General features: G+C 40.6%; 1 protein-coding gene across 3 annotated transcripts; it reads left to right on the plus strand.

Annotated features, from left to right (window-relative positions):
* Positions 1-1,192: 1,192 nt before the first annotated feature.
* sec22a (SEC22 homolog A, vesicle trafficking protein) lies at positions 1,193-15,670 on the plus strand. Of its 3 annotated transcripts, XM_047601568.1 has the most exons (8): positions 1,280-1,384; positions 3,604-3,733; positions 4,393-4,603; positions 8,525-8,688; positions 9,706-9,885; positions 10,574-10,692; positions 13,083-13,148; positions 13,478-15,670. In XM_047601568.1, exons 3-8 carry the CDS (start codon positions 4,422-4,424, stop codon positions 13,676-13,678), a joined length of 912 nt encoding a protein of 303 aa, XP_047457524.1. In that variant the 5' UTR covers positions 1,280-1,384; positions 3,604-3,733; positions 4,393-4,421; the 3' UTR covers positions 13,679-15,670. The 3 variants fall into 3 exon arrangements, with proteins under 3 accessions (XP_047457526.1, XP_047457525.1, XP_047457524.1); XM_047601570.1 differs by lacking the exon at positions 3,604-3,733 and having other exon boundaries at positions 1,193-1,320; XM_047601569.1 differs by lacking the exon at positions 3,604-3,733 and having other exon boundaries at positions 1,253-1,384.
* Positions 15,671-16,099: the final 429 nt, after the last annotated feature.

Raw genomic sequence — 16,099 nt, forward strand, 5'->3', positions numbered from 1 at the left:
AGAAACTGGTACAACTAATTTCCATCAACGGCTGGATACTTACCTTTTTGTAGCCTGACCTCTTTTCTACTGACTGGTGCCGTAATGAGCAGTAGTCAGCAAGAGGCTCTGCTCTCAAGGTGCGAATGGGGTTGAAACTTCTTGGAGACTGTATTGTAAATTGACATCTCCTCTGTTAAGAGAAGTTTTTTTTTCAATCTGACATAGATGGTTTTCTTTACTCCTCTTTCCAAACCATCTGACTTCTCTGGCTAAGATTTTGACGTTGCTATTTTCAAAGGAGAATCCTTTGTCCTTCAGCTGTAGGTGGACTCGTTCCCTGATCGCCTGGCTCTCCTGTTGTCCATTGTACAAGTCTGTACATTCCTCCTTGCACTGAACATCACACACTGCATCACTATGTTTTTGCTTGGGTGTTTTGTCTTTGAGGTGGACCCGTAATGTATTACTGGTTTTGAAATAAAATTAAACTTCACACCTCAAACTACTTGGATGAGCAGCAAAACATCATCTCCAAACTTTTTTTTATCACTTGGATGATTGAGAATCTTCACAGGCATATCAGTTTTATAGTTACCATAAAATCTGTTGAATAACAAAAATCTAGATATCTGTAGATTTTTATTATAAACTGCATATACTATTTTATATTATATTATTTTATCAAATAAATACTGCATTAATAATAAAGTGAAGGGCGTTACCTAGAAAGTGTTACACAAGTTTATCCCACTAAGGTGGTCTTGGAGAGATTTTAAGTTAAATATAGACTATTCTTGTACTTTCTGCAATGTTAAAAAAGAGACAATATTTCACTTGTTTTATTGTTGTCATCAATCAAAACAAATTTGGAATAATGTGGAAGATTTTGTTAATGAGACGATGGGTAATACTGTATGTCTTACTGTATTTGATGGGATGCTGAATTTTACTTTCAGTAGGATGGATAATAACACAATACAATTCATACATACATACTACAACTCCTAACTATCCTGAGAAAATGTATATACAAGCGGAAATGGTCTGGTTCTAAACCCTGTTTTTGTCAAAGCAACGAAGCTATAAAGACTCCCAAGCTGTTACTGTACATTTGATCTGATAAAACCCTTTGGTCTGTTCATTATTCAGTGAAATTATGTCATTTGTGTTTGTTAAATCTCATACTTGATTTCAACAGACATTGGGGGGAAAAAAATAGAAGATTGAGTTTTACCCACAATGCACAGCGAAGCAGCCACGTCAACGTAACGAATCGTCATCACGTCGCTTCCGTTTCGCTCTGCACAGTTTCAGAGCTGCATTATCACAGATGTCCAGGTAAAGCTACACTCCCTCATCGGGTAATAAACAGCCAAAGGAACCGCGTCGGTTTATCAGACATGTGAGTTTTGTTCAGGTTTCCCTGTGACTTTGCCCTAAGGTGTGTGCGTACAGAGTTAGCTCCTTAGCTTGATTACGCCCGCTACGTCAAGCTAAGGGAGTTAGCCTCTTACTGTGGCTAACTGCTAACTTAGTCCGTAGCTAGAATTGTGTTTTCCTACAGAATAAACAAAGCTTTTACATCAAGGGAAATTGTTTAGAAAGCAGGTACCATTAGCGTATGTACAGAGGCAGAGACGCCGCCTATGCACGTATAAAGTAAACAAGGTTACCCCGAAATCACGACTCTTAAGTTAGCATCAGCTAGTCTAATGCTTCAGCCCGTTTTTTAGCAGTTCCTCGTTTTGGTTTGTATTTAATCAAACCAAGTAGGGACGGAGGACTCCTGATCGTGGCTTGGAGGCTGTGTCATTTTCACGTTTTGCCACGAGTACTATGAAAACACGTCACGACCAAAAAAAACAAAAAAAAAACACTTCCTCTCACCGCCTCTTCGTTTGTCCTCGGAGCTGTCCATGGTTCCCAAACAACCCCCCACACAAACACAAGGACAGGCAGGTTTGGTTCTCCGTTTGGACCAGGACAGCTTCGTGGGAGCTTTAATTTGAGGGAAATAATTGTAAGGAACCCAAGTACAGTAACGCACAGTTAAGCATTAGATTAATGCGGTTTAGATTTTATTTGTCATTTAAATTTACATCAAAAATATCATTTCGGGGCAATGGCTCAGAGCACAGCAGGAAAACTGACAGAAACACAAAAAAATAATGAAAATTAAACTTCAAAACCCTTAAACTTCCCACCAGTCCCTTAGAATTAAAGAAGACACACAGATAAGTAGCAAAACATCTTATTTAAACTCATTTTATTCTCTTTTTATTGGCAACATTCAAATATCAGGAGATTTTATTATAAATATTCATGCACTATTGTATTTTATAAACGGCTTTTCTGGGAGTTTTAATTTGAGGGACATAATTATAGTTAAGCATTCGATTTTCTGATAGAGACTAAGATGTTATTTATCATTTAGATTGTTGCAGTGGCTCAGAGCACAGCAGGAATACTGACAAACGCGTAAAATCGAAGAAATATACATATAAAAAGATAAATATAATGTATGGGTGGTAATACGGCACAGAGGTCCTTGGTAGATCTGCCCTGTGTAGGTGTGTGTGTGGGTGAGGAGGGGAGAAATGGTATAATAATGAGTTCAGCAGATTTATGTCATGTGGGAGGAAACTGTTGTTGTGTCTGGCTGTTCTGCTTCGTAGGCCGATGAACCTCCTTCCAGAGGCCAGCGGTGGGAATGGGAGGGGTCTGTGGTGATGTTTTCGGCCCTTGTCAGACAGTGTTTCTTTGCAACGAATGAAGTCTTTGCAATGTCCTGGAAGGGAGGAAGTGAAGTCCCGATGATTTTCTACTCTGTCCTCATCACCCTCTGCAGAGACTTTCAGTCAGATGTGCTACAGGCCCCTGACCCCTGATGAATGATTCATTAGAATACTGATGCATTAGGTCACATTTAGCTACTCTTACCAGACAGTGGCCGGATTCACTCACTAAATGCTGCAAAATGATAATGAAAAACACGGCGTGGTCCACCCTGGACAGGTAGCCAGTCTATCACAGAGTTAACACAGAGAGACAGACAACTATTTACAACCAATTTAGAATCACCAATTAACCTAACGAACATGTCTTTGGACGGGGCCGAAGTACCTGGAGAGAACCCACACAGGCACGGGCAGAACATGCAAACTCCACACAGAAAGGCCCCAGATTTACCCATTTGAAATTCTATCTGCAAGTCTTTTCCACACCTGATCGCAATTCACACAGATTCAAACCCAGAAAACACAAAAATACACCAGGGAAATACAAATTTGACAGCGTGTTGGAGAAACATAAAAGAGGTGCTGCAATTGTGATGAAGCAAAACTCAAATACAGGATAATGCTTGCAAATGTTACAAAATGCAATTCAAACGAATCAAATTTAGTTTCAACCCGGCAAGCACTATTTTATTAGATGACAAGCTTTCGAATATTGCATTTCATTTTCAAAACAAGCCTTTTTGTGCAATTGCTTAATAGCAAGATCTGAGCATATCTTCACATGAAACATCATGTCACTCCAGGCTGTTTCTAAGTGCACATACCATATGAAATACAGTAGATTATTTTTATGTTTTGACCTGCTTTCTGTTTGGGTGTTAAGATGATGCTTGGATGGACTATAGCTGACTCACGCTGCCAACAAAGTGATGGTATTTCACAGCCCAGTCGCAGCTTGGTTGATGCCATCTCAGTCCAGCACCAAGGATATTCACAGGAGGAAGCACACGAAGGCAATAAATGTTTTTACACATGTCTTAAGCAGTAGATACTGATGCTAGGTGGAGTCATTACATCAGAATGTTGAACTCTTTCAAAGAAAAGAAGTAATCAACACCCATCCATAAAGTGTCTGAACCATGGAAAAATATGTCAATGAATCAGTGTCAGCACACATGAATATCGTGAATTAAAGTGGATATTTTAGTAATTTACTGCAGAAGAAATTCAGTCTAGATGTCAAGGTTATTACAAAACTCATATAGATTATACAAATATATTGATATTTGAGATTTTAAGAGTAAGGTTTGTGTTTTACTTGTTCATATGGGAGAGATTCTTGTGACACCAGTTCTGTAAACGAGTGAATCTTTAAGTCAGTTTAGGTTAAAGACAAAAAGCAAGTTGGGTCATATTGGTTTGAATGTGTTCTTTAATGTGGTTGCAGCTAAAATAGGGATGATACACTGTGTTTTTTTCTTGTTTGTTTTTTGTCAACCACATTTCCCCAGAGTTCAGGTAACACCTTCAGGATGATCTTTTGCTCTGACTAACAGTTTAACATTCAAGGTTATTCCTACAGAATATATAAATATGTTTTATTTGGACTCTCTGAGGTATGAACTTCAACAAATCTGCCTCCCCTGTCTTTTTTTTTTCTGTTGGTCTGCAGGCCTTCAGTGAGACACTGAGAGCTTTAAGATGTCGACGGTGCTGTTTGCCTCTGTGGTTCGGGTCGGGGACGGCCTCCCTCTGTCTGCGTCCACCGACTACGAGCAGGACAAAGAGCTCCAGGAAACGAAGAGGCACCTCAAAGGTCTCTCCAAGAAGCTCGGCCAGTTCCCCGACCGTTGCACACTTAAGACTGGGCCGTACAACGTCAAGTAGGTCTATTTCATCCTGTCGTTTGCCATCACATTAATTGCACAAACGTGAACTGTGCAGCTACTCTTTAAAATGAGTTTGATTTAGAACAGGTTTTATTCACCGGCTCGTCTTTAGTTCCACATTTAAAAGAAAAATTAACGTGATGCAACTTCATCTTTAATCACAATTAATTACAGGCTCTTAAATAGTCCACCGCTGACAGTTTAAATGCGTTCTTCTTGACCCCTCCGACACAATTGACAACACTCCAACACGTTAATGAAAAATGCTTTTTTTTTTAATTTGAGTGATTGGACAGATTGGACGGCTGCAAATGATTTCTAAAAGCCTAGCTGGTGCTCGGGGAAAGGCTTTGAAACTCTCTCAAGCCGTGTTTGTGAAGAGCTCATTAGTCTTATTAAGACAGGACGTGACCTTAAAAGAAGCCCAACACAAGTCGTCAATGCGCCAGCTATTTTCAAGCGCCTCCTTTGATGGAGGTTCTTTTATCAAAAAATCGCCCGAAGAATGCGAACGGTGAAGGTCACAATGAAACGGGCTGTGTTTAAAGTCCCAGTTTAATCTATCCTGTGATGCTCTTGGCTCTGTAGCGGCTGTTGTCGTGTCCGCTGAAGGTATCGTGAAAAACAGGAGGAAATTTATTGTGTGAGAATTACGCACATGTCCGGGAGCTTTAATAGCAGACTTCGTTTTTTTTGTTTTATCACCCCAAGATACCGTTAGAGATAAAGATCATACCGCAATTTATCATTTTTGAAACGTTCCACCGACCTTAAGCCTTTACATTCTTCAATATTTTGGCATATTCATGGCTCTTAAGCATATTCACGCATCACCAGTTACAACAGCTAGGCTGAAGGACTTCATCCAACTTTATTTTTATCTTTTACTCGCAGGGACGTTATGATTTACTTCCTGATAGATTATCAGTGAAAGTGTTTTCCAGGGACTGACAGTTTGGGGAGCCCGTCCAGATCTTTTCATGATAATGGAAAAACGCCACGTATGACGGCGACAGTGACACACTAGAAGAAGCCGAATGTTGATTTTTGAGAGTCTCTTCAAAAGCTTTCTTTTTTCAGCCTGATCCCAATCAAACTTCACTTGATTTGTTTCATGCTTCCACCGTAATCACAGATGAATGTGACACCCGTAGGACTCCTGAATAGCTGTTTTGAATCTAAATCTAGGGGACGCCTCTGTCGTCATCTTTTTGACTCTTTCTTAGTTCTGGCGAAGTCAAAAATGGGCAAGGGAGCGTTGGAGGCTTCTAGGCGTGCAGCTAGCTCACCGTGATGGTGCACACTTGTCATTCAGGTCAGTCAGGCTTATGCATAACTTTATTTTAAATTGGTGATTCATATCAAAATTTGCCACCTGTGCAGTTGTCATGAATGGAGAAATTAAGCACTGAGACTGAAACCTGGCTGAACACGGTTATTTCAGCCGTACAAGTGGACATTTTAACATCTAACAGGTCTACAGGGATTACAAGTAACTCCAGTTACTGGCATTTGGTTCGGCCTCATTATTCAGCCCCAGACTCTGCGGCTGCGTTTTATGACCTTGCATAACTAGAAGTATTTGAGTTTTTTCTGATCATGTCTTGTATGTTCAGTTCAGACTGTGCCCAGGGATGGTTATTGTTAAGATTTTATCTGATACCAACGCCAAACCGCTACATTTGAGATGGTGACGGTACTTAAAGAATGGAAAAACCTTGTCCAAAAACGGTGCCTTTTTATTGTTAAGGCATTTTTTTGACATCCAAGTTGAACAGATTATTAATTTTAAATAATAAAAATACAACTAAAACTTTGACTTAGGCTTTAATGATCCACGAGGGAAATTACTTGGTCACAGTAGCTTAGTTGCACATAAAAGAGTCTTAAAAACCACAAGTAAAAAGAAACATAAAATAAGATTATGATTTAGATTATTAAAAAAAATATTAAATAATCATTTAGTAAAATGAAATAGAAAACAGTGTGATCAAAATATGTGCAGAATTAGCATTATGAACAAAAGAACAAAAGTAGTTGGCAGAACGGTCTCCAAGGTGATCCAGTTGTTTGGCCAGTTGCATAGCAACAGTGGCATGGATTGTGTCACATGGTGTTTCCTTGTCCTCTGAGGGAGGGATGTAAACTCCCTCTGAGGACGTCTCCACCCGTCCTTAGAGTCCCGAGGCCAGGTACAGACGTAGTGTGGTCCATATGCACCCAGGTCTCACAACACACTCCCTCTGGATCCCGGCAAACGCACACAATCCATAGATTTTGCTGCCAAAGACCTCACGTTCCCCACGAATACAGACGGAACCGCCGACCCGAAACCTCCGCCCTTTCACCTCCAACTCCAGCGAGGCATTTCCCAGCAGTTCTTCTGAATTTCAGCGGGAATCACAGGCCTCGCTCCAGACAGCTGTTCTCCCGAGTGCACCAACGTACACAACACCCTACTATCACACAACTCCACAGCCAACGACGCAGATAAACACAAAAAAATAAAGCAAAATAAAGGCGGCACGAGAAGGCAAAAACGACCAAAAACCACGTCGATTGGTTCAAGGCACAGAAAGAACAAGAACAAGTCAGACAAAAAAATAACGAATTACACAATAATAATAACCTAAAAAGGTAAAAATCACAGAGCTGCTGGTGACTAAGAAATAAATAACCGAACATAAAATAAAATTCACAAAAAACTGTCCTAATAAAAACAGTGGCTTTGGGTCTGGGAGGCGTCAAAGATGCTACATTTCTCGGCTTTTAAAAAATACTATGCATCAACATATGTTTATTAAATTGGAGGTGTTACCTCCCTTGTTGCAGGTTGCCCAGTCTGCATCTTTTGGAGGTGAAACTTTTGACCATTTGGCCTTTGGCATTTAGAAGGTTCACTTCCATCCATGCAGGTGAAAAACCGACGTCTAGAGCTAATTAGTGCCCCCGCTAATTAAAAATTCTGTGAAACCCAAATACAGCACTGAAATCTCAGTTGCTTTTCGGTCTGGTTACTACTGTTAGCATCAGCACTGGTGGCGTTATGGTACAGGGTAGAATATGTGCCTCATTAATGCTGACGCTGATTCAGTTTGGACCATTTAGATGTTTGGTTTCTTTTCTCTGTCATTGTCTGAATGTAAGATGTAAGAAATGTAATAATACATTTTATATGTGGGCGCTTTTCAAGGGACCCAAGGTGAACTTACAAAAAAAAAAAAAAAATCTGCAACTCATGGATAGAATATCTCTGATTGTCAATGTGGAATACAGATTGTACAGTGCAACGAGATTTAGTTTACAGCTGCAAGATGCTCAGTATAAATGGCAAATAACTCAGTATTTAAAAATAAACATTATCAGTAGTAAAAAGGAAATAATTTAAGCCAAAATGGAATAGAATTGAACATAGTATGAAGAGTCACGCTGATACCAAGGAGATTCACAATCACTCCTTAGGTTTTTTGTTTTTTTGTGTCTAACCCCTTGATGATCCTCTCATCAGTCTGTGCTGTTTATTGACATTTATGTGCCGCTTCCATGTAGATGTCGTTGTGATAACTGCCTTTCTGCACAAGTGCACTCTGAGCTGTTCAGACAATGTAAAAGTCTTTGCACGTGGAGGATTTAATTTGCACTCTGTGTAGCAGTTAACACTGTGAGGCCAATAGATGGTGTCTCTGCAGAGTCGCGCTCGATTTGTGAATGTACTTACAGTGTTCAATTAACTGTGAAAGTGTGATTTTAAAGCAGAGATGCGTCGAAGTGGTGTTGGTCTTTGGAGATTCAGAAATGTCATTGTGTCACGGTGTATAGCTTGGAGTCCTAATTACAGTTTCTCAAGGCCTCTGCCCCGAAGAAGAAGAAAAAAATAAAACAGAACATTAAAAGCTGTAAATCTTTGTGTTTCAGCTTCACGAGCTCACTGGGCGTCGGATACCTGATGATATGCACCTCAAACTATCCCAACGTGCTGGCCTTCTGCTTCCTGGATGAGCTGCAGAAGGAGTTCATCGTCACCTACGACCCCAAACGAATCAGCGGCGCCGTGCGGCCGTACTCCTTCATTGAATTCGGTGAGATCCGTGAAGTTTTACACTGAGCAGCACACGACTGTCACTGTGACGTGGAATCAGTTGTGAAATATGGAGGTGGAATATAAACTTTACCAGCAACTCCATATATCATTTATCTAAATTGTTGTTTCTGTTTATTAGCATATACACTGATCAGCCACAACATTATGACCACTGACAGGGAACGCAAATAACACCGATCATCTTGTGACAATATGACGTTCTGCTGGGAAACTTTTGGACCTGACATTCATTCACGTGGATGTTACCTAGACATGTAGCACCCACCTAGACCAGACCACCCCCCCACCCCTAATTTCTCAGGTTTTATGTTTGTTTTACATTTAAAAAAAGAGAGAAAAGAAAAAAGATTCAAGACCATGAAAAGTAATTTGTTTCCTTTGCAAAGTGCCCCCAAAAGAAACGATTAAGATTTGAGACAAAAAAACTAAACAAAACAAAACATTTCTGTGGCTTGAATTTCAATTTAAGTTTACATTTTGCTGAGCGGAGTGAATTGATCCAACATAAAAACAACTCAATAAGCATTGAAATGCTCATGTTGCAGTTCAAAATACCAACCAGCCACAACATTATGACTAAGTGAATGACATACCTTCTTGAACCAATTCATTGTTCTGCTGGGAAACTTTTGGACCTTGCATTTTTAATGTGGATGTTATTTAGTAGCACCCACCTAGACCAAACTAGACCCCCCACCCCATAGCAATGACCCTCCTTGATAACAGCAGTCATCACCAGTCAGATTCAGTCTGACACAGACACACACACACAAATGATTAACGGCCCATTTCCATTCTCCAATGGTCATAATGTTATGCCTGATCCGTGCATATCATTTATCTAAATTGTTTTTTATTAAAATCTGATGTGAGAGTTATCGCAGGGTTTTTAAACTCTTCATTTTAACCTTGCCAGTGTCCTGCTCTCTCTCTCGTACAAAGAATCTATTCATCTCACTGGTTTGTGTTTCTGTGCCGACCCGCCGTCTGTCAGACACCTTCATCCAGAAGACCAAGCAGCGCTACAACAACCCTCGCTCCCTGTCCACCAGGCTCAACCTGGCTGACATGCAGACGGAGATCAAGCTGCGACCTCCCTACCAGCTCTCCCCCGAGGACCTGCAGGCCATCAACGGATTCTCTGTGCACACACCCTCAAAGTACAAGGGCATAGGTAGGACGTCATCTGCTGCTCCACACACACATGTATATAGATATATATACACAAGTATGACAGAGTGCTGCCATTACTTGACACTATTAACGCTAGCAGAGCTGGTATTTGGCATTACACTGATGAAAAACAAATGTTTAATTCAAATTACACAATTTTACCTTGCAATCATTTCATTCTGGAGGATAACAAAGGGAACATGAGCTTCAAAAATGTCGCCTGGTGATTAAGTATGCATCACGGCTTTGCTGTTTTGTGGTTCAGGCCCACTATTCTCCAGAAGACAACCTTTTGTACTCACTGTCACACCTCACTTGGCCCAAGTTAAGCGATGCAGCCCTCAGGTCACCGCGAGCCGCTGTGACGTCCTTCAGAGCTGTTCTCCACGCTTTGCTTCGCTCTCCGCGGACCTTGCCAGTCTGTTTTCCAAGAACATAAATCATTTTGTCCTGAGGGATGAAGTATGCTAATCTGATAATAGTGACACATCACTTCTTTCACTGTGCCAGAATGTTTTGGAAGTCAGGAGATTTAAAAGCAGACTTATCTTTGCTGTTAAAGGATTTAAACCTTTATCCAGCCAAACGTTTCTTTTATATATAATTACATTTGGTGAAACCTATTTGCTTTGTCATCCTGTTTACTTTTTTTGCAGAGTCTATAATACTGTGTCCTTGCACTCCTCTAGCCCCCACGCAGATGCTGGAGCCAGTGACACTCCCAGGCATCGTATCCTGTGTGCTCAGCGTCCTCTGTGGAGGGCTGAACCTGCTGCGAGGAGTTCACGCTATAGAGAGCATACTGCAGGTGAGGACGTAATGTGGGTGATATTCAGATTTTTTTTTTATATTCTATAGAGGATATGCATTGATGTCACTGCTGCCTGGGGCCACGCCCCCCCCTGAGTGGCAAAAACAAGGTGAAATGTATCAGTAAATACAGTGAGAACGGAGAAAATGAGGATTATCAGATCAAATTTAGGACAATTGGACTTGACAATGATCCATACCAACTAGTGTGGATTTGGAAAAGTGGATTAGCTATAATTAGTTATATTGATCAAAACTGAAACGGACTAAAACTAACTAAAAGATGCTAATGCTAAGAGCTTTACTGACAAGTAACGTTACAATACAATACTATAGCGTCAGACCGGACGTTGAAAGAATGATGAGGAGTGATCACAAATATTTCGGTTGTTGTTTTATTGTCGTAACTGCGCCCAAAACAACATCTAACTTATCTGACAGGCCTTAAGGTTTGACTTCATGAAAAAATACAGCATAAATTAATGTTACCTGACACTAAATGTGAACCAGGTTCTGTGTCTGGATTCCAGTTGTTTTTCTAATGCAGTGATCCATTTACTTCTCTTTTCTTTGGAGATATTATAAAATATATCTTACTGCTTTTTAAATCTTTTGGTTCAGTCAATCACACAACAGCTCTTCGCCTTTTTTAAATTAATTTAAGAATTTAGACACTATTAAAGCCTATGATTCAAGCTAATGCTGCTAATCTCCATGATCAGCTGTCACTCTTTGCCACTCAGTGGACGTAACCATGGAGACGTCGCCAGCTGTGACATCATGTCCATACCCTCTATTATTACAATTTTGGCTGTCAGCTTTACTGGTAATAATACGTTTTCATAAACAGCAAAAAAAAAAGAAAAATAACTTATTTCTGAGTTCTGATTATTTCGTTCTATCTGCAAAAAGAAACCAGATGAGCCAAGAAATAGTAGCAGTCAGAGAATCAGACACAAATCACAAATAAGTCCTTCTTATTTGTAATAGAAGATGAAGTCAGACATTTGGTTCCTGGTTGGTTTATTAAGCTATGTCCTGTATCACTGTAGCTGTGTGTCTGTGAAAAAGTGACAAATATAGACATTATTCAGTTCTTATTTTTTGGTTTTCCTACAAATAAAGTAAAGATAACCATTAACCCATTAAACTTACAACATTATCATAAAACATAAGGCACCACAGTTATTTTGCTATGAGTTAAACTAATGGTGAAAACTGCCAAAATAAGACCCAGTAAGTCACATTCACGTGGACGTAGTATAACCTGACGAGCTCTAGGAATTCGTAATAATTGAAGAAAAGAAAAAATTACGTAAACAAATTACCAACAACACCCTCCAAACACAAAGGTCCTGAGATCTCTTTGATTTGTTTTTCTGTTTCCGAGGAGTTTAGTTTCCTTTCTGTCTTTTTTTTTCTGCCGCTTCTTGCTCTGCAATTATGGAGGCTCGTAATTATAGCACTTCAGCATAAAGACCTATTCACGGGAAAAAAAAACAAAAAAAAACTCAAAACCATCACACGAGCGGAATCTCTGAGGATGATGAGATGGATGACATCCATCATATTTTGGTGCATTGGATGTTGTTTATTGGTGCATTACTGTGTTTTATCACATCGGTAAAGGTGTGATGGAGCTGATTTACAAACTGCCAGACTGCTCCTCAATTCTCCCCTGGGTTCAGCGCAGTCTTATCACATATTTATTATTACAACAACTCTGCAAAGTAACTAAAGCTGTCAGAAAGTGTAGTTGGTGTAAAAGGTAATATATTTAACTCTGACAAGTGGTGGATTGGAAGGAGAAAGTAGCAGAGCCAGGACGTCTCATTCAGGAACAATGTCAGTAGACTTGAAACACTAAAACACTATTTTATTATAATTATTATTAGTTAGGTGATTTGGGACAATGCCCATTAATCAATAGTGATGCATTCGCCATCGGTGTAAATGCGCAGGACTTAGCACAAATGCTAAATTTCAGCCGTAGTCCCGAGACAAGATGATGATCACCAAGGGGATGACCAAGAACCCCGTGAGGGATTCTTGGTCATCAGGTTGATCACATGATGTCCCCAGGTAATGCTAATCCCATGTGAATAGGGCCATTGTCACTAAGTGCAGTTTTCCTTTAAGAAGAATTTGATGAATTCATTCAACTTCAATGCGGGAGCATCACCATTTCTACTATTCTACCCTTGAAACTGTCAATGAGAAATCATATTCTAGAAAAAGTAGATCAAATCAGATTAATTGAGGCACCACTTAACTGTTCTCGTCACATTTCTTTTTGTGATAACTTGTCTAAGCCATAGTCCGCGGTAACTAGAGCTAAAAAAAAAAAAGAAGAAAAATAAGAGTCCTTGCCTTTCTTCCTTTCTGCAGAACGATGATGAAGACTTTAATTACGTGATTGCCTTCTTCCTGGGCACAGCAGCCTGTCTGTATCAGGTAAGTGATAGTCCGCGGTAAGGGCCACCCATCACCGGCTGACTGGCTGACTAACAGCCCTGCACTTTACAGCTCAGCAGCTTGTCAGCTAGACTAACATTAGCAAAAAAAAAAAAAAAAGGCTCAATGCTTTTCAGTCCAGTACCTTGTCTTTAAAACATTTTCATCAGCTCCTTTTGTGCAGCTCTGGACTCTAAATGCATCACCGCACACTGGTGGACTGATGAATGAGGGGGGGTTATAAAACGGACCCTCTTATGAAAACATGCTATTGGTGTTTTAATGTTCGCAGCATTCAAATTCTTCTTTCCCATTTTTTTCTCTTTCAGTGCTACCTGTTTGCCTACTTCTCTGTCTGGAGGAATAGTAAGTCCTTCCTGGCATTTGCACTCATCTGTCTGTCCAACATGTATCTGTACGAACTGAGGAACATGTGGCAAATCCTGTTCCATGTGGCGGTGGGGGCCTTCATGACCCTGCAGATCAAACTGAGACAACCGCTGGGGAAAGCGCCGGACTACAATGTCTGACGAAGACCTTAAACAGGACAAACAACAAACTGACCTTTAGTCAGACGTCTCGCGTATGTCCTGGAAAGCATCGGAGGTGCAAAGTGGACACAGGAAAAACAAGCCTCCCAAGATGGAGGAAAAAACTATTTTGCAGCATTTTGACGAGATCCCAGCGTCGGCGGATCGTTTATGGGCGGATTTACGAGACGCTCACTGATCACCTGCTTTTACTTCTCTTCAGTCAGACTCCTGTGCGTCGGATGTCTGGTTTCGCAAATCCACACTCTTCCTGCACTCACGGATTTAAGTATTGGAGTATTTCGTGTGACCCACAACACCAGTCACAGTCAGATAGGTTCCACAGACTTCCTAGTTTTTACTGGGGGTGGACGGTGCACGAAAATGCAATGCACTACTATGAGAACTGTCAAACTTTTTCCTCTATTCTCTTGAGAAGTTAACCACATCCGGCTGAGTCTTAACCGAGACAAAAACCAAACAGCCAAATTATCTTTTAATTGAGCACGCAAGGCACTAGAGCATGGGCTTACATAGAAAACAGCGGATCAAAAACTATCGGCCAGTCTTGATGAAAACATTTCATATTTTATTTTTAATCTTCAGGACTGAACGTCGACTTCACCGACTGGACTTTTTTTTGCACCTGAGCTGTTGTCGGACTCTTTCATTTGGTCTTGGTTTTAAAACTATGCAATGCTGCCTCGTGCTTTTCATATTCCGCGGTGTCCAGAGACGGTGGTCGTATCTTCCTTTGCAAGTGTTGTAGAGTAATTTTTTGCTATTTATTTACCAAGTGATTGTTAACTCTGACACGCGGTCAGCAGAGATTTATACGGATTTTTTAAACGAATTTTTATTTCTTCCACCTTTGCGCCGATGTTTCTGCGCCTGCTTGTCACAAAGTATGTCCAGCTCCAGTTGATGCAAACGGCCCCGGTAGCATTCACACCCACACAGCCTCAAGCATCTAAGCGTCTAAGCGATAAATGCTTGTAAACCGGTCTGTGTTGGGATGCGTGGCCGTGTGCTTGTCGAAGCCAGAGGCAACTTAGCATCACCTGATCAGCCTCTGGTCTACACGGCTACATCTTTTGCTTGGGTTGTGCATATTAGCACAGTGTTTGCATGTAAAATAATTACTAAAATCAGGAGGTGGGGCTGATATTTACGCGTTACAGACAATGGGACATTTGTTCTAGGGCTTTGAGGCTGGATTCATGCGTCGTCCCAACAAGTAATAGCAACCAAATGTAGTAGAGGATGAAGTCATGCCCTTATTGTTCATCCTCCACGAGTGCAGCTCAGCATCAGTGCCAAGAGCGTAACTGTCACGCTGCACTCCATCTACATCTGGCATCTGCACTACGGATCTGTCGGGGGACGGCTGTAAGAAATGATCCTCGTGTGATTTCACCATCTCAGAAAAGTTCCTCTCGTTCCAACATCAGTGCCACACCTCTATGACCTAATAGCTCCCTTCACACTGTGGCACAGGCTTGATTGAGGCTGTGTTGCGCTCCACTGACTCGGATTGTTTTGCTGAAATTCTCCCATTTCCACCGCAGTAAATTTGTTTTGAGTGGGTGTGTCTCGCACAAGGAAAAAAAAAAGAATAAAAATCCAAGGCTTTTTTTTTAATTATTTTTTTTTTATTCTGGTTTATCCAAGTATGAAAAACGAATGTGATTATTTAGAGGTTTTTAAGCCGTTGGAATGAACTGCTGACACTTTAACATTTTAATTTGTTGTGTTTTACACTAGATGCTCACAAGTTCCTCAAACGTGATTAGAATGCAAAATGATTCTGGATGTGTAAGAAAAAAAATGATGTGATTTGTCTAAATTTGTCCGTACTCTGATGCACATGGAGACACGTGGACTCATCCGGTCCTCTTCAGTCTACTTGAAATCCATCTACTCTTTGGCGGTAGGACGCATTGTCTCCGAGCACAGTGTGGAACGCTGAACATTAAAGAAACTGAAACATCACCCGTGTAATGGCTTTCATATCTTTTTTATTATCAGCGCTACCTGGAGCTTCATTTGATTATATCTGCTGCACGTTGATGTATTTGTGAAAAGTCTGGAGGAATAAAAAAAAAAAAAAACATTTTAAAATATCCAGAGAATGCTGAAATATAAAGAAGAAAACATTCACCTAATCTCTGAGCTATTGGAGCAGTGTATATTAAATGGGCGCTGGAGGTTCAGCTGCTAAATGAAGTGAGATTGATGAGTTTTTAACTCTCCCTCCCAAGTCACTCTTTTTCCCCTCGGAGCATCGAGAAGATTCAAAGGCAGCTGGGACGTTTTTCAAGCAGCACTTCCATCTCTTTTACCTCTCAAGCAACGATGCAAGAGATATTCTGATTATGATGATTGTAGGTGATGTTATTTGCTGTGCCTGATTATAGGGAA

The sequence above is a fragment of the Mugil cephalus genome, chromosome 12 (assembly GCF_022458985.1).
Source record: "Mugil cephalus isolate CIBA_MC_2020 chromosome 12, CIBA_Mcephalus_1.1, whole genome shotgun sequence".
Taxonomy (NCBI): Eukaryota; Metazoa; Chordata; class Actinopteri; order Mugiliformes; family Mugilidae; genus Mugil; species Mugil cephalus.